The sequence below is a fragment of the Salmo salar genome, chromosome ssa12 (genome assembly GCF_905237065.1).
Source record: "Salmo salar chromosome ssa12, Ssal_v3.1, whole genome shotgun sequence".
Taxonomy (NCBI): domain Eukaryota; kingdom Metazoa; phylum Chordata; class Actinopteri; order Salmoniformes; family Salmonidae; genus Salmo; species Salmo salar.
The window spans coordinates 42,207,884-42,227,626 of record NC_059453.1 but is presented as its reverse complement, the minus strand read 5'-3'; the positions used below and the strand labels follow the sequence as shown (position 1 = coordinate 42,227,626).

Here is a 19,743-nt window from a genome sequence, read left to right as displayed (position 1 = left end):
AACCTCCTTCCATCAGCCAGGGCATTGAAAATGGGTCGTGGATGGGTATTCCAGCATGACAATGACCCAAAACACACGGCCAAGGCAACAAAGGAGTGGCTCAAGAAGAACCACCTTAAGGTCCTGGAGTGGCCTAGCCAGTCTCCAGACCTTAATCCCATAGAAAATCTGTGGAGGGAGCTGAAGGTTCGAGTTGCCAAATGTCAGCCTCGAAACCTTAATGACTTGGAGAAGATCTGAAAAGAGGAGTGGGACAAAATCCCTCCTGACATGTGTGCAAACCCGGTGGCCAACTACAAGAAACGTCTGACCTCTGTGATTGCCAACAAGGTTTATGCCACCAAGTACTAAGTCATGTTTTGCAGAGGGGTCAAATACTTATTTCCCTCATTAAATTGCAAATCATTTTATAACATTTTTGACATGTGTTTTTCTGGATTTTTTTGTTGTTATTCTGTCTCTCACTGTTGAAATAAACCTACCATTAAAATTATAGACTGATCATTTCTTTGTCAGTGGGCAAACGTACAAAATCAGCAGGGGATCAAATACTTTAAGGACATCACTGGACAGAGGTTGCTATCTAGTTTTGTGATAAAACAAAGGTGTGGTTGAATTTATTCTGCCACGGTCTTCTTATTGTCTCGGCCTTTAGATCATATGAATTAACAGCAAACAACGCAATTATGACAACACACACAGTGTAGGTTGTAATATGGGGGGGGGGGCTTGGTTTCCCCAGTGTTTTTACCCACACACCGATACTGCTGGAAGGACATTACAGCTCTTGTAAAGCAGAATGACAAATCATTCCTCTTTTGCACACTGTTGACAACATTTTACCAGACAGATTGTTTTATGGGGCTTTGACTCCATCTACTGGTCTATCTCACCATTCAGGTCTAACCAATATGTCACCTAAAGCACGCTTGAAACATGCCCAAAAATGTTTTTCATATGATTATACCAGTATACCTTTTATTTACAAATATGACAGTCATGGGCTGCATGTTAGATTTTTTTGGGAGGGGAAAGTAGGCCCTGCACTCTCCAGGAAAGAGGGTTATTGGAGGACAGCTGCTGCACGAACACACTACACTGCTATCTACAAGCTTACAAACCAATGCTGCCATCTCTTGCAACTTCTGGCTGTATGACCAAATAAGACTTTCAATCATTTCAAAAAGAATTAAACCGTTAAACATAGTTTTGTCATCTTAAAGTCCCCCGACCAATAGGTGTCGCCGTTTTTATTATGGCCTTCCCAACTTTTTATGAATAAACTCCAAATAACGTCTGATATTCGCTATATTTCATTCGTTCGAACAATAAAACATCATTATGTAGACATAGTCGGTACATATGACACAAAATCGGCTGTCAAACACTTAAAGCAAGGCAATGTTGTATAAACACGTCTTGTGTAATTTTCTGTAGGGAAGGGGAGGGGCAGTGGATCCAGCCGCGTTCCGCTGTCTTTGGAGGCATCAGAAGACAAGAAGATGGCGGCACTACGAGTGGTCGTGCTATCGGGGACTGGACGAGCCTTACTATGCACGCCAAAAATGATCAAGGCTCCTCGGGTATGATGACATGTTTATGCTGTTTTGGAGTTTGTTCGTTTCTAAAAAATACTTTCAAAGCCACCCTGACAGCTAGCCGGGCAGCTAGCTAACACAGACAAGGTCACTCGAGCAATGATTACGTTACCCAGTGTGAGGTAGATAGCTACATGTTAAAGTGCAACTCAATGTGCGAACGAACGTTGCTATATTTGACGTGATGGATGGTTGATAATAGTGGTTACGTTTGATACCGGAGCATGCGTTGAAATCGAAAAGCAGTTTACTTTAAAATCAAAGCAGTGTGCCGATGCCGGTATCACCAACCTGATCTCAGAATTTCGTATTACTCTGTTCATAAATCCGAGACATCCATTTAGTATGGTGTGTATCAGTACTTGACTTGGACGGGAGCTCACCTGAGCTGAGTAACGTAAACTAACTCACTCTTGTATATCGCCTTGGTCTGTACAATTGACCTTATTTTAGCGCCCAAAAACGTAATACTACCGGATCAATTGTAATGTCAATACCATTGTAAAGCACAATTTCTCCCCTTTCTAACAAAATCAATGACGAGACCTCCACGCTGCCCGTTTCTGCATGATTCAAGAAGGCAATGAGCTACGTCACTAATGCGTGATAGTGAGGAGAGATGTCGTGTGTGGAAACTGCTTTTTTTTTCACTCGATCTGTCCAACTTATCACCTTATCACCTCTAAAATGTAAATAAAACACTATAAAGGAGTTTATATAATGTGTCATTACATACCTATTTGAAGGTTTGTGTCGAATTTGAATCGGGTTTTTAGGGCGGTGCTAAAGTGATCTTCAGAAGTAAACAGTGGCTTTTGAGAGTCATGATCGCTTGCAGTGATGACAAAAAAATGACTATGTATCCCCCTTACCCAGTCACTGTCCATTTCTTGTTTTTTTAAATGATGAGAGAAGTGCTACACCTGGTGGAGAGAGATTGTAAGACAAATGGTTGCTTTATGCGTGCTGTATGTTATGGCATGACACATCACGATGTAACGGAGGGTCATTTAAAAACTTTTTTTTTTACTTTTCTCCAATACTATAGTGCCATTACCATGTCGATCAACGCTTGAATAGAAACGTAGTTCACACCCCAGATTTTTAAGTCAACACAGTCGCTACAGTCCCATTAGTTTTCTTTGCAGCCTCGTTTGAATGTCGCGGTTGCGCACAGTTGTACGTAATGGGGTGAGTTTACGTTACCGGTGTTGTGCGGAAAAGCTCCCCCCCTGCCAGAACCCCCCACTCTTCGCGTGAACGCGCACACACTCAATTCTTCATTGCTGCGACTTGCTTGCTAGTTGAGATTTCTGATCACGTTAGGCTGCGTTTCATTTTATTTTTTTTAAGGGGGATTTATTTATGGACTAATACACTTGAACAAATAGCCAAACTGAAAACTGCAGACATTACTAGTGCCTCCCCTGCGATCAAACTGACATATAAAATGAAACGCAGCCTAACGTGATCAGAAATCTGAACTAGCAAGCAAGTCGCAGCAACGAAGAATTGAGTGCGTGCGCGTTCACGTGAGGGGGGGGTCGGCACAACACCGGCACCACACGTTCTACTGCTTGATCTCCTGTTCCTCTTATTGAATATTAGCTCAAAAGCATTGTGGAAGTCCTGCACCTAAATATAAACAGTACTATTTCAGTCCAGGTCAAGCACGGGTATGAATTAATTTGTGAATGTCCATCACTCATTTTGTATGATATGTTACAAATTACAATTACTATGAATTCTAGCTAGGTGGCTAACGTTAGCTGGGCTAGGGGTTAAGTTTAGGAGTTAGGTTAAGGATTAACTTGAAGGTTTAGCTAACAAGCTAAGTAGTTTAAAAATTGCTAAAATGCTAAAGTTGTTGATTATGAAATACACTGATTGTTTAAAGCAAAACTACCAAAACTATTACTGATGGTGAAACTGAACAATTAAAATAAAAATCTTATTGTATGCTCCGTGCAGCATGCATAGCCAGATTTGTCTCCGGTAGCACTAGCTTACTTTCATTCTGGTAAAACACAATTTAACAGGGCATAGATGAAAATAACATAGCAAATTATAGTTACCGTAAATTCCGGACTATAAGCCGCAACTTTTTTCCCACGCTTTGAACTTCGCGGCTTAAACAATGACGCGGCTAATATATAGATTTTTCCCGCTTTCAAATTTGTGGGTCCTGACAGCGTGGAGCATTGTCAAAAAATCCACTATCATCAACGGGTTTCGAAAGGGCTCAGTTGAAGAGGGCTCAGCGGGGGATTTACATTTACATTACATTTAAGTCATTTAGCAGACGCTCTTATCCAGAGCGACTTACAAAATGGTGCATTCACCTTATGATATCCAGTGGAACAACCACTTTACAATAGTGCATCTAAATCTTTTTAAGGGGGGGTTAGAAGGATTACTTTATCCTATCCTAGGTATTCCTTAAAGAGGTGGGTTTTCAGGTGTCTCCGGAAGGTGGTGATTGACTCCGCTGTCCTGGCGTCGTGAGGGAGCTTGTTCCACCATTGGGGTGCCAGAGCAGCGAACAGTTTTGACTGGGCTGAGCGGGAACTGTGCTTCCTCAGAGGTAGGGGGGCCAGCAGGCCAGTGGTGGATGAACGCAGTGCCCTTGTTTGGGTGTAGGGCCTGATCAGAGCCTGAAGGTATGGAGGTGCCGTTCCCTTCACAGCTCCGTAGGCAATCACCATGGTCTTGTAGCGGATGCGAGCTTCAACTGGAAGCCAGTGGAGAGAGCGGAGGAGCGGGGTGACGTGAGAGAACTTGGGAAGGTTGAACACCAGACGGGCTGCGGCGTTCTGGATGAGTTGTAGGGGTTTAATGGCACAGGCAGGGAGCCCAGCCAACAGCGAGTTGCAGTAATCCAGACGGGAGATGACAAGTGCCTGGATTAGGACCTGCGCCGCTTCCTGTGTGAGGCAGGGTCGTACTCTGCGAATGTTGTAGAGCATGAACCTACAGGATCGGGTCACCGCCTTGATGTTAGTGGAGAACGATAGGGTGTTGTCCAGGATCACGCCAAGGTTCTTAGCACTCTGGGAGGAGGACACAAGGGTTTGCCTCCGTATGAAAGTGACGAGAGCGACAATGAAAACGATCCAATATCGGATGAAGCAATTCTGAGGCTATTCAACTCTGACACAGAAGGAGATGACTTCAGTGGTTTCAGTGCACAGGAGGAGGAAGATGGTGACCAATGACTTCCTTGGTAGGCTACTGTTTACTGCAAATTTTTTATTTTTTGTTACAAGCCGTGCTTCGTTAAAGCCTATTTATTTTTGTTACAAGTCGTGTTTCGTTAAAGCCTGTGTAAAGTTCATTTGTTTCAATGTACCGGTAGGCACCTGCGGCTTATAGACATGTGCGGCTTATTTATGTTCCAAAAAAAATTAAAAATTAAATTCAGTGGGTGCGGTTTATATTCAGGTGCGCTTAATAGTCCGGAAATTACGGTAGCTAACGCTCTTTTGTACATTGCGCTACAATTTACCTTATTTTAGCACCCAAAAAACAATACTTTTAGGTTAACTAATATGAATACCATTGTAAAGCTGAATTTCTTCCCTTTCCAGCAAAATCAATGACGAGACCTTCACGTTGCCGTCTGCATGATTGAAGAAGGCAATGAGCTCTGTCGGGTCTTTTTAAAAATGGCAGGTGGGGAAGCGACACCTACTGCGTGATAGGGAAAGGGGGAGATAAGCTTTGTGTGCAAACTGCTTTTTTCACCTGATCTGTCTAACTTATCACCACTAAAATGTAAATAAAACACTATAAAGAGTTTATATAATGTGTCATTACATACCTATTTGAAGGTTTGTGTTGAATTTGAATCTGGTTTTTAGGGCGGGGCTAACGTTATCTCCGGTCTTCTGGTCAGACTTCGGAGGTGCGCACACCACCCACCGCTTCCAAGTATATTACTCCCTAATGTCCAGACTAGATAACAAGGTAGACGAAATTAGGGCAAGGGTTGCTTTCCAGAGAGACATCAGGGATTGTAACAATCTTTTTCATGGAAACATGTTTCTCTCGGGATATGCTGTCAGTCGATACAGCCACCTGGATTCTTTGTACGTCACGCCGAAAGGAATAAACATCTCTCTGGGAAGAAGGGCGGGGTTGTATGTTTCATGATTAATGATTCATGGTGTAATTGTAACAACATACAGGAACTCAAGTCCTTTTGTTCACTTGACCTAGAATTCACAATCAAATGCCGACCGTATTATCTCCCAAGGGAATTCTCCTCGGTTATTGTCACAGCCGTGTATATCCCCCTCAAGCCTATACCACGATGGCCCTCAAGGAACTTCACTGGATTTTATGAAAACTGGAAACCATATATCCTGAGGCTGCATTTATTGTAGCTGGGGATTTTAACAAAGCAAATTTGAGAACAAGGCTACTTAAATTCTATCAGCATATTGACTGTAGTACTCGTGGTGGCAAAACTCTGGATCACTGCTACTTTAACGTCTGCAATGCATACAAGGCCCGCCCTCCTTTTGGTAAAACTGACAACGACAACATTTTGCACCTCCCTTCCTATAGTCAGAAACTCAAACAGGATGTACCCATGTTAAGAACTATTCAATGCTGGTCTGACCAATCGGAATCCACGCTTCAAGATTGTTTTGATCACGCGGACTGGAACATGTTCCGGGTAGCCTCAGAGAATAATATCGACGTATACGCTGATTCAGTAAGTGAGTTTATAAGGAAGTGCATGGGAGATGTTGTACCCACTGTGACTATTAAAACCTACCCTAACCAGAAACCATGGATAGATGGCGGCATTCGCGCAAAACTGAAAGTGTGAACCACCGTATTTAACCATGACATGGTGACTGGAATTATGGCCAAATACAAACAGTGTAGCTATTCCCTCTGCAAGGCAAACAAGAGAAATGTCAGTACAGAGACAGTGGAGTCACAATTCAACGGCTCCGACACGAGACATGTTGCAGGGTCTACAGACAATCAGACTACAAAAAGAAAACCAGCCACGTCACGGACACCGTCTTGCTACCAGACAAACTAAACACCTTCTTTGCCCGCTTTGAGGATAGTGCCACCGACGCGGCCCGCTACCAAGGACTGTGGGCTCTCCTGCACTGTAGCCGACGTAAGACATTTAAACATGTTAACCCTTGCAAGGCTGCTGGCCCAGACAGCATCCCTAGCCGCGTTCTCAGAGCATGCGCAGACCAGCTAGCTGGTGTGTTTACGGACATATTCAATTTCTCCCTATCCCAGTCTGCTGTCCCCACATGCTTCAAGATGGCCACCATTGTTCCTGTACCCAAGGAGGCAAAGGCGACTATCGCCCCGTAGTGCTCACTTCTGTCATCATGAAGTGCTTTGAGAGGCTAGTCAAGGATCATATTACCTCCACCGTACATGTCAGCCTAGACCCACTTCAATTTGCCGCCTAAAACCCTCAAACTTTTGCAGATGCACAATTGAGAGCACCCTGTCGGGCTGTATCACCGCCTGGTATGGCAACTGTACTGCGCACAACCGCAAGGCTCTCCAGAGGGTGGTGTGGTCTGCACAACGTATCACCGAGGGCAAACTACCTGCCCTCCAGGACACCTACAGCACCCGATGTCACAGGAAGGCCAAAAAGATCATAAAGGACAACAACCACCCAAGCCACTGCCTGTTCACCCCGCTACCATCCAGAAGGCGAGGTCAGTACAGGTGCATCAAAGCTGGAACCGAGACACAGAAGCTGTTTTTCAATCTCAAGACCATCGGACTGTTAAACGGCGATCACTAACACAGAGTGGCTGCTGCCTACATACAGACTTGAAATCATTGGCCACTTTAATAAATGGATCACTAGTCACTTTAATGTTTACATGTCTTTCATTACTCATCTCATATGTATATATTGTATTTTATACCATCTATTGCATCTTGCCTATGCCGCTCTGCCACTGCTCATCCATATATTTATGTATACATTCTTATTCCATTCCTTTACTTAGGTGTGTGTATTAGGTAATTGTGGAATTGTTAGATTACATGTTAGATATTGCTGCACTGTCGGAACTAGAAGCACAAGCATTTCACTACACTGGCAATAACATCTGCTAACCACGTATGTGACCAATAAAATTAGGTTTGATTTTGAGAAGTAAACGGCGGCTTTTGAGTCATGATGGCTTGCAGTGATGACGCAAAAAAATGAATGCATTCAGTACAATTTACTAGTGCTGCGTTTCAAACTCAAGACACCCTCGTCCACTTACCCTTGCCTTATGCCCTTGGGGGAATCCCGTCACCATCTTGGACGTCGGTCCAAACGAGAAGTTCGCAATGTAAGCCCCTCAGCCCTCGTTTTTGATCAAGTTTGCGAGTGTACAATTATGCTCACTTTGGAGCTTGAAACGCCCCATAATTCAATTCGCAATGATTGTACATCCGCTAAGAAAAGTCTGCCAAAGGGTCTGTTTTTTTCAACTTTTCTCCAATATTATCGGGCCATTACCATGTCAATCAACACTTGAATATAAACGTAGTTCACGCTGCAGATTTTGATGCTAACACAGTCTCTACAGTCCCATTCGTTTTTATTGCAGCCTCGTTTTGAATGCAGGGGTTGCGCAAATTTGTACGAAATGGGATTAGTACATGGGTTGTCAATCAACTAAAGCTTAATATCACACAAGCCTTTTTAGGGTTTGAATGCTGAAGGTGCCACGTAGATGTACAAAATCAGGAACAGGCCGTCTACCTCGCGTTGGTCAGTGCGCCGTTTGACCAGGCTACTGATGTTGCCTGTGGTTGATCGGCATCCAAAATGACTTTTAGATCAATGACTCAACACAGTTACATGCAGTTCGACACTGAAGGAGAGAAAGCATCAGTTGTCACAAAATATTAGGTATTTTCGTGAGGTAGAAATATTATAATATGAGCAAAGTTTTTTGGGGTGAACTGGCGATTTGTAACGTTTGAATTGATTTTTCTGACCAATGCATGCTACGTTTGGATCGGTTTGGGGTCTGCTGACTGATGCACTTGTATCTATTACATTTGAATCAGGGACCGATGTGAATCGTTACATCCCTACACTATAGTATTAGTTACCTAGCAAGCTTGCTAGAAAGGAAGACCCAGGTAGCCAGCATTGAGATGGTAACCGAGCCAGAGCAGAGGTAGTTTGAATTATACATAGCTAATGTTGTTCAGTAGCTAGATAGCCAGTTTGAAAAAAATTGATTCGAGACTTGCTAACGTTAGTCGGTATGTTATGAGGCTGCAAACTGGGAAACGTCCTCATAACTACGTGAGCTTGTTTCTCGGTGTTTCGTGTGTGGTTATCCTTATCCTTGTGAAAGGTATTTGTTGCCAGCCAGAATAGCAAATTGATATCATACCGACTTCATGCAACTTCATTAATCACTAGCTATGCTATCCATGTTGCTGTTTGCCTACCCCAGTCCTCTTGTGATGCTAGAAGGCTGACTCCTTTGGTATCTGTTGTGAAACCCAGGATAGAAGGGCAGTTTCATAAGTGCTTAGTTGTATGCCTTTGCCTTGCCATGGGACACATTCAGTGATCTCATGAACCAACAAAGATTGACCACAATATTACGGTTATTTTGGCTACGGCAAAAATTATGGCGACGAATACCTCAAATGAGCAAATGGATGACAAATGTCAGTAGCTAGCTACATTCATTCTATGTCAACTCTCTTCCTCAACAGGCCAACATGTCGTTTGCCAGTCTACCCAGGTCAAAGAAGGTGGCCCTGACAACATTGGGTGTGTTGACAACTGGAGGGGCCGGACTGGCTCTGATGCTGCAGCAGTCGGTTAAGGCTTCAGACCTGGAGCTTCATCCCCCCAACTACCCCTGGACCCACAGCGGCATGCTGTCAGCCCTCGACCACGCCAGGTACTAGCTAACTCCTAACCATGAAGGCCATACAATTACTTTAACATATCTTGTGTAATTGCATGTTACATCATATGTTATCGCCAAGGCTTTTTCCAGTACTAGCAATAGGAAATTTGATTTGAGACATTTAGAATTTTAAGGAAATATAATTTTTCTCAAGGAATCTTATTACATGCTAGATCATATTTACCTGAAAAGGAGGACTGGATGTAATGTCTGTTTTTCTTTATATTGCAGCATTCGCCGTGGATATCAGGTGTACAAGCAAGTGTGTTCAGCGTGTCACAGCATGGAGTACCTGGCCTTCCGTAACTTGGTGGGAGTGTCGCACACAGAGGCCGAAGTGAAGGTTTTGGCTGAGGAGGTAAGGGTTTGTCCTTAGCCATTAGATTAAACAAGGTCATGGCCTTATAGATAGATGACTGTCAGTCACTGACTAGAACGTGTCCTTGGGCACAGTTCTAGGTTCAGCTTTTCCAAATCCTAACTTTAACCATTATGAGTGAAAAATGAAACGCTGACCTATCAGTTTCTAGGGACATCTTGGTCCTTTTCCATGTCACTGACCACTGTCTGTTCTCTGCTCAGATTGAGGTGGTGGATGGCCCTGACGAGTCAGGAGAGATGTTCACCCGTCCAGGAAAGCTCTCAGACTACTTCCCCAAGCCATACCCAAACCCAGAAGCTGCCCGTGTGGCAAACGGGGGAGCCTTGCCCCCAGATCTCAGCTACATTGTCAATGCCAGGTACTGTGTTGCTCACTCCAGAGCAATGTTCTCCAACCTTTTCTAGCAGGAGAGCAACAAAAAAGAATTAACCTGTCATGAGCTACACATTTTTTTTTTGTAGCTTTCTAATAGGCACGTTCTTCTCTCCTTCCCTGGGTCCTTAGTGCACTACTTTCTCTTTGACACTTTTCTGTCAATATACCTGGTAAAATAATAATAATACTAATAAAATCACTCAACAATACAATTGTTCATAGAGAAACAATATTGGATGTTCTGAGTACATGTCAATGCTTAAATGACATCAGAATACTTGTTTTCTTCCAGACCTTAAAAAAAATAAAGATTTTGATTTGACTGTAATTCCCCTTAAATTGCACATCTAGCGCGTGAGGAATGTGCCGGTCTAGTGATGGTTCCGTACTGCTGCTGCTCATTTCATGGCAAAGTTTAGAAATAACAAATAGATACAAATTATATACTTACTAATGATATACTTCTGCCTGGTAAGCCTACGTTGCAGTTAACATTTGAATTGATAAGGTTTTTGGGAAAGTATCTGTCAACCTACAAGATGTTTATCACATCAACTGGCTACACACGGAGTGATAGACAAATGTACTTGCCACACAGGCGGGCAATATTGCTGGAAATTAATTGGCAGATAGTGTTAGGTTTGGCTTTTCAAGCCAATAGTGGCTAACCAGAGTTGGGATAATGTCAATGGTACGTGGATTAGATGGGAGCTTGCGGTGTCTGATACTTGTACCATTTGTTTATGACAGTTTGCGGTGGAACATGTGGAAAATGTATGTATTTTCAGAATTGTTTGGCTTACGATTGACCTGTTGGAGACCCGTGCTCCAGAGTATCTGGTGATTTGGGAATATCAACAGTAAACGAAACGTTAGATTCAAGGTAGAATATATTGTAACCTTTTCTTCACCAAAAATGTTTAAGTGTCTATAAAGCAGGATAATACTTTTGTAAATCCACAACAAGACACTCCACTGCTATTACCATGATATTTTACCTTAGCTTGCAAGTGCTATGTCCTAAGTTGTTTTTTTTCTCCATTGTTCCAGACATGGAGGTGAAGACTATGTGTTCTCCCTGCTGACAGGCTACTGTGAGCCCCCTGCTGGAGTGGAGGTGAGAGAGGGCCTCTACTACAACCCCTACTTCCCTGGCCAGGCCATCGGCATGGCTCCCCCCATCTACAATGAGGTCCTGGAGTTTGAGGACGGTCAGTAGGATTCCCTCTGCTAGGGATCACTAACTTGAAATAATATAATGAATAATATAAATCAATTCAGAAAGTGCTTTTTTTTTTTTTTAAATGTATTTATTATTTTATTTTTGCATTGCTCGCAAGACTCCATTTTGACCCTTGACATGACAGACTGAATGTCTAGGTTCTGGTGTCTATAGATTAATAGACTAAGGACTCCAGAGTGGCGCAGCGGTCTAAGGCACTGGTTCGATTCCAGGCTGTATCACAAACGACCGTGATTGGGAATCCTATAGGGCAGCGCACAATTGGCCCAGTGTCATCCAGGTTAGGCCGGGGTAGGCCGCCATTGTAAATAAGAATTTGTTCTGAACTTACTTACCTGGTTAAATAAAATTATTCGATATTGGATATATACTGAACAAAAATAAATGCAATTCAAAGATTTTACTGATTTACACTTCATATAAGGAAATCAGTACATTTTATTAAATTCATTAGGCCCTAATCTATGGATTTGAAATGACTGGAAATACAGATATCCATCTATTGGTAAAAGATGGCTTTTTTTTTTTTTTAAGTAGGGGCATGGTTCAGTATCTGGGTTGTCCACCATTTGCCTCATGCAGCGCGACATCTTATTCGCATAGAGTTTATCAGGCTGTTGATTGTGGAATGTTGTCACACTCTTCAATGGCTGTGCGAAGTTTCTGGATATTGGTGGGAACTGGAACACGCTGTCGTACACACTGATCCAGAGCATCCGAAACTGGGTCAATGGGTGACATGCCTGGTGAGTATGCAGGCCATTGAAGCACTGGGACATTTTAGCTTCCAGGAATTGTGTACAGGTTCCTTGCGACATGGGGCCGTGCGTTATCATGCTGAAAAATTAGGTGATTGCGGTGGATGAATGGCACAACAATGGGCCTCAGGGTCTTGTCACGATATCTCTGTGCATTCAAATTGCCTTCAATAAAATGCGATTGTGTTCATTGTCCGTAGCTTATGCCTGCCGCTACTATAACCCCACCGCCATGGGCCACTCTGTTCACAACTTTGACATCAGCAAACCACTCGCCCACACAACGCCATACATGTGGTCTGCGGTTGTGAAGCCAGTTGGACGTACTACCAAATTCTCTAAAACGACATTGGAGGCAGCATATGGTAGAGAAATTAACATTACATTCTCTGGCAACAGCTCTGGTGGACATTCCATCAGTCAGCATGCCAATTGTACACTCCCTCAACTTGAGACAACTGGCATTGTGTTGTGACAAACCTGCACATTTTTAGTGGCCTTTTATTATCCCCAGCACAAGGTGCAATGATCATGCCGTTTGATCAGCTTCATAATATGCCACATCTGTCAGGTGGATGGATTGGCAAAGGAGAAATGCTCACTAACTGGGATGTAAACAAATTTGTGCGCAGAATTTGATGTTTTTTTTGTGCGTATTCGAGGTCAACCGATTATGATTTTTCAACGCCAATACCGATTATTGGAGGACCCACAAAAAAAAGCTGATACCGATTCATCGGGACGATTATTAGATATATTTGTAATAATGACAATTACAACAATACTGAACAATGAACACTTATTTTAACTTAATATAATACATCAATAAAATACATTTAGTCTCAAATAAATAATGAAACATTCAATTTGGCTTAAATAATGCAAAAACAAAGTGTTGGAGAAGAAAGTAAAAGTGCAATATGTGCCATGTAAAAAAGCTAACGTTTAAGTTCCTTGTTCAGAACATGAGAACATATGAAAGCTGGTGGTTCCTTTTAACATGAGTCTTCAATATTCCCAGGTAAGAAGTTTTAGGTTGTAGTTATTATAGGACTATTTCTCTACCATTTGTATTTCATTTCCTTTAACTATTGGATGTTCTAATGGGTACTTCAGTATTGCCAGCCTAATCTCGGGAGTTGATAGGCTTGAAGTCATAAACAGCGCAATGCTTGAAGCATTGTGAAGAGCTGCTGGCAAATGCAGGAAAGTGCTGTTTGAATGCTTACGAGCCTGTTGCTCCCTACCACCGCTCAGTCAGACTGCTCTATCAAATCATAGACTTAATTATAATATACTGCTCAAAAAAATAAAGGGAACACTTAAACAACACATCCTAGATCTGAATGAATGAAATAATCTTATTAAATACTTTTTTCTTTACATAGTTCAATGTGCTGACAACAGAATCACACAAAAATAATCAATGGAAATCCAATTTATCAACCCATGGAGGTCTGGAATTGGAGTCACACTCAAAATTAAAGTGGAAAACCACACTACAGGCTGATCCAACTTTGATGTAATGTCCTTTAAAACAAGTCAAAATGAGGCTCAGTAGTGTGTGTGTGGCCTCCACGTGCCTGTATGACCTCCCTACAATGCCTGGGCATGCTCCTGTTGAGGTGGAGGATGGTCTCCTGAGGGATCTCCTCCTAGACCTGGACTAAAGCATCTGCCAACTCCTGGACAGTCTGTGGTGCAATGTGGCGTTGGATGGAGCGAGACATGATGTCCCAGATGTGCTCAATTGGATTCAGGTCTGGGGAACGGGCGGGCCAGTCCATAGCATCAATGCTTTCCTCTTGCAGGAACTGCTGACACACTCCAGCCACATGAGGTCTAGCATTGTCTTGCATTAGGAGGAACCCAGGGCCAACCGCACCAGCATATGGTCTCACAAGGGGTCTGAGGATCTCATCTCGGTACCTAATGGCAGTCAGGCTACCTCTGGCGAGCACATGGAGGGCTGTGCGGCCCCCCAAAGAAATGCCACCCCACACCATGACTGACCCACCGCCAAACCGGTCATGCTGGAGGATGTTGCAGGCAGTAGAACGTTCTCCACGGCGTCTCCAGACTCTGTCACGTGCTCAGTGTGAACCTGCTTTCATCTGTGAAGAGCACAGGGCGCCAGTGGCGAATTTGCCAATCTTGGTGTTCTCTGGCAAATGCCAAACGTCCTGCACGGTGTTGGGCTGTAAGCACAACCCCCACCTGTGGACGTCGGGCCCTCATACCACCCTCATGGAGTCTGTTTCTGACCATTTGAGCAGACACATGCACATTTGTGGCCTGCTGGAGGTCATTTTGCAGGGCTCTGGCAGTGCTCCTCCTGCTCCTCCTTGCACAAAGGCGGAGGTAGCGGTCCTGCTGCTGGGTTGTTGCCCTCCTACGGCCTCCTCCACGTCTCCTGATGTACTGGCCTGTCTCCTGGTAGCGCCTCCATGCTCTGGACACTACGCTGACAGACACAGCAAACCTTCTTGCCACAGCTCGCATTGATGTGCCATCCTGGATGAGCTGCACTACCTGAGCCACTTGTGTGGGTTGTAGACTCCGTCTCATGCTACCACTAGAGTGAAAGCACCGCCAGCATTCAAAAGTGACCAAAACATCAGCCAGGAAGCATAGGAACTGAGAAGTGGTCTGTGGTCCCCACCTGCAGAACCAGTCCTTTATTGGGGGTGTCTTGCTAATTGCCTATAATTTCCACCTGTTGTCTATTCCATTTGCATAACAGCATGTGAAATTTATTGTCAATCAGTGTTGCTTCCTAAGTGGACAGTTTGATTTTACAGAAGTGTGATTGACTTGGAGTTACATTGTGTTGTTTAAGTGTTCCCTTTATTTTTTTGAGCAGTGTATAATAACACACAGAAATACAAGCCTTAGTTCATTTTACCATATTAATGACCTATCATTTCGAAGAAAAAAAAACGTTTATTCTTTCAGTGTAATACGGAACCGTTCCGTATTTTATCTAACGGGTGGCATCCATAAGTCTAAATATTGCTGTTACATTGCACAACCTTCGATGTTATGTCATAATTATGTAAAATTCTGGCAAATTAGTTCGCAACGAGCCCCACTGTTGCATATACCCTGACTGCGTGCAATGAACGCAAGAGAAGTGACACAATTTCCCTAGTTAATATTGCCTACTAACATGAATTTCATTTAACTAAATATGCAGGTTTAAAAAAATATATACTTCTGTGTATTGATTTTAAGAAAGGCATTGATGTTTATGGTTAGGTACATTCGTGCAACGATTGTGCTTTTTCGCAAATGCACTTTTGTTAAATCATCCCCCATTTGGCGAAGTCGGCTGTCTTTGTTAGGAAGAAATAGTCTTCAGACAGTTCGCAACGAGCCAGGCGGCCCAAACTGCTGCATATACCCTGACTCTGTTGCACAGAACACAAGAGAAGTGACACAATTTCCCTAGTTAAAAGAAATTAATGTTAGCAGGCAATATTAACTAAATATGCAGGTTTAAAAATATATACTTGTGTATGGATTTTAAGAAAGACATTGATGTTTATGGTTAGGTACACATTGGTGCAACGACAGTGCTTTTTTCGCGATTGCGCTTGTTAAATCACCTATTTGGCAATGTAGGCTGTGATTCAATGATAAATTAACAGGCACCGCATCGATTATATGCAACGCAGGACAAGCTAGATAACTACACATGGTTGATATTACTAGTTTAGTGATTATGTTAAGATAGTTTTTTTATAAGATAAGTTTAATGCTAGCTAGCACCTTATCTTGGCTCCTTGCTGCACTCGCATAACAAGTAGTCAGCCTGCCACACAGTCTCCTCATGGAGTGCAATGTAATCAGCCATAATCGGTGTCCAAAAATGACGATTACCGATTGTTATGAAAACTTGAAATCGGCCCTAATTAATCGGCCATTCCGATTAGTCGGTCGACCTCTAGTGCGTATGGAACAATTCTAGGATCTTTTATTTTGGCTCATGAAACATATGTTGCATTTATATTTTTGTTCAGTGTAGTCTACATCTTGCATTTTTGTCATTAAGCAGACGCTCTTATCCAGAGCAACTTAGTCAGTGCGTTCAACTAAAGTAGAGAAGACGATCACATGTCAGTCATTGCAAGTAAAACCTTCCATTTTCATGTGTTGACAGGAACCCCAGCCACCATGAGCCAGGTGGCCAAGGACGTGTGCACCTTCCTCCGGTGGGCGGCCGAGCCTGAGCACGACCAGCGCAAACGCATGGGCCTGAAGGTAAGCTGGCAGGGAGGCGCTAGCACTGCCGTAATAGAAATAGTTGTAATCCGAAATGTATTTGCAACATAGGGTGTATTCAATAGTGCAAACTGTTTTTCAATAGAAAGTGTTTAACAATGAAAAACATTCTTTTTTGGGGGGGGGTACAAATGCAGGTAGTCCCTCTATTTTGGATTTTCTTTGGTTGGTTTCTAGTGAATACATCCCTGATTTAGGACATTCCTTTCCATTGTTTGACACTACCTTTGTAGTCTAAAAAATTGGTAGGTCTATGTGGGGGCATTGCTTGGATCCCTCAAGTCTTTTAAAATGATATTCATTACATTCAATTTCATATGTATGGCACCACTACTTGTCATGTTTTAAAACATAAAATAAGATGTTTGAAAGGAGTCACTAAGTCATCCCCTGTTTTGGATTTGTCTTTTTGGCCCTTGCTTCCAAATTGCTCCCTTTCTACATTACTCTCATCACAGTTAACATTGACCCCATCTCACTCAAACAATTTCTTCCCCCAGCTGCTCATGGGCTCTGCCATCTTGATCCCCCTAGTCTATTACATGAAGAGGCACAGGTGGTCGGTGCTGAAGAGCAGGAAGATCGCTTACAGACCCCCAAAGTAAAGACCTAGATAGCTGCATTCTGACTGCCCATGTTGCTTCTCGGCTCAAATTCTGACCCCTCTGATTTGCGATTGTCCTTTTTAGAAAAACACATGCATTTATGATATGGTTTCCCTAATTCACTTTCTGGGTGTCCTCTCAATGAGTTATTTTCTGCCAACGGGAAAGGATGTAAACACAACCTCTATACTGTTTAACTGTACAAAATAAATTATCGAAAGAAACGTGTCCAGGTTGTTGTCTAATGGTTAACCTGTTCTTTGAGGGGACTCAAGTCCTGCAACCTTGTGCTGTTGTGAATCTGTTACATCATGGGTTCTCTACACTTTGTTGTGTAAATATTGAATAAACACTGGTGTACCGAATAAACCATGTTATAACTCGATGCTACCTGTGACCATGTTCTGCAATGCACCTACGTCACAAATGTCTCGTCTTGATGTGGTTCATACACTTCCTACACACTTAATTTATAGGGATTCTTGAAAGTCTGGATAATACTTGTCCAGCAAGGAAACTTTTATTTTTATAGTTGAAAAATGTTGCATTATTTGAGCTTAATTTTTAGATTAAGGTGAATTTTATAAGGGGAAAGTTTTGCTTTTGGAATTGTTTAAATATTCATTTACAATTGCCCTTGTCCAGAGCAAAAGATCCTCATTTCAAACTCTTAAATTCTAAAAACTGGCAATTAATATTAACTGCAAAAAATGATCTAATGTCGTTTCTTGCAATAGCCCTGACTTTTGTCTAAAATCCTAAATTAATCATGAATGAGCATGGCTTATTTTGAAATCACCATGATCACAACCATATACTGTCAACTCCAGCTGCCTGAGATAGGATATGCATTTTGGTTCAAATGTTTATTTTAATAAGGTTTTTAGAGTTGAAGCAATTTAGGAAAAGCTAAATTGCTACTTTGTGTACTCCTTGAATGGATAAAAATGTAATTTGTCAACTCAGTAAAACATCTACTCTGTCAGATTGTATTCTAAACGTCAGCTCGCTGAAAGATCAGAATTGTTATTGCAAGCATTTTCCCTCTAAATGACACAAACTATTTCTCTGTCACACTCAGTCACAACACACATGCCTGGCTGCAAAAGTGCATTGTGAGTGACTTCAGCAGCAGGCGCTTAGCTCGTGCACAGGCCAGCAGCAATTTCAACCAATTGCAAATCATTGTTGGTTGATGCAGCAGCAGTAGTACGGGTTCAACGAGCCAAACCCAATGAATGTAGTTGGTCACGAATGCCTTGAACAGAACTTACATCAATCAACATGTGTCGATCTAAATTGTACAGCCAGAAGTACAGAAAAGAGTGGGAGTCTGTACCTGAACAAATGTCAAATCATATTTTTCGCAGAGCTGGCCAGTCAATTTGAGTAACGTGATTGTGTATTATACGTAATGACGCAGTTTTACGCTATCGCGCAATGACATCACAGCGTTATTTAGCAACTTTTAGCAACAAATCAACCTGCCGCTAACATCTTACCCTGAAAATTAGTTGGCAACACTGTGCCAGCCTGCTCATTATTAGGCGGCAGATTGATGAGGGCAGCCTTTTCTGAGCTAAATTGACCAAGACGCACCACCACCACATAAAACCTCACATAATTCTGCCCAAAAACTATTTCTCTCAACCAGTAGCATATGTACTTTTTAGGTAAGCGCTGCCCACTTTTGTCAAAGGCACAAAATATTTTGCTTGTCCATTCCCAGCGCTCCACCAACGTTCTGTCCCCCCAAAAAACGAACATAAATCATGTATCAGACATAGTATATGGTAGAAATAGTATGTGGATTTTTCTGTAGCCTACAGGCTGGACATAAAATGTATGACAACGTAATGAGGACCTACACTTTTTACATCATGCAGGTTTCTCCGATCAAATAGCCTAACCTAATTGGCGCTCAAATAAACAATGCGCTGACATGTTAACAAACAACAAATCCTAAAAACTGGACAGGTCAAAGTAAAATGGACAGTATGGAATTGACAATCACAAATGATGTCCAGGAGTTTCACCCTATTGACATGATCAGTGGTTTCAAGTTTGTATCTGTACATTTTTGACAAGCTGATCATAGCAAAAAATAAAATACTTCTGCATTTTCCGCTGTGTAAACACATTGCAAATAGGCTCGCGATAACTCTTGATAAAGTTGGGTAGCTGATATTCAGAGTTTAAATAGTCACAGGAATCAGGATTAATAAAGCCAATGCAATGGCCTGTTTTACAAACGGTGGGCCTAAAACATGGACGGTTCAAATTTGGTGCAGCCCAGACAGGCCTTGATTTCAACGTCCAATGACAGATTTTTGGTACGGTCCGCACCAAATCTGAACCAATCATAGACGTTTATGTATGGTTCAGACGTTGTCCGGTCTGGACCAGACTTGATTTGGCCCAAACATAAACGTCTATAAATTACTTATTTTCAACTTTAATTCAGAACTGAAAATGAACCTGATTTCAACATCAGGAAAATACATATTTTTCAACGTCGGAAAATATGTATTTTCAACGTCCTGGAAAATAAACATTTTAAA

General features: G+C 42.4%; 1 protein-coding gene across 1 annotated transcript; it reads left to right on the top strand.

Moving 5' to 3' along the window:
- Positions 1 to 1,334: 1,334 nt before the first annotated feature.
- Positions 1,335 to 17,567, top strand: cyc1 (cytochrome c-1). Its single transcript, XM_014131675.2, has 7 exons — positions 1,335 to 1,583; positions 9,336 to 9,526; positions 9,767 to 9,893; positions 10,118 to 10,275; positions 11,343 to 11,503; positions 16,456 to 16,556; positions 17,078 to 17,567. Exons 1-7 carry the CDS (start codon positions 1,503 to 1,505, stop codon positions 17,180 to 17,182), a joined length of 924 nt encoding a protein of 307 aa, XP_013987150.1. The 5' UTR covers positions 1,335 to 1,502; the 3' UTR covers positions 17,183 to 17,567.
- Positions 17,568 to 19,743: the final 2,176 nt, after the last annotated feature.

Coding starts and splice junctions, on each gene's coding strand:
- cyc1 (XM_014131675.2), top strand. CDS start 1,503: ATGGCGGCACTACGAGTGGTCGTGCTATCGGGGACTGGACGAGCCTTA. Junction 9,527..9,766: donor TCAGCCCTCGACCACGCCAG/GTACTAGCTAAC, acceptor TTTATATTGCAG/CATTCGCCGTGGATATCAGG. Junction 11,504..16,455: donor GGTCCTGGAGTTTGAGGACG/GTCAGTAGGATT, acceptor ATGTGTTGACAG/GAACCCCAGCCACCATGAGC.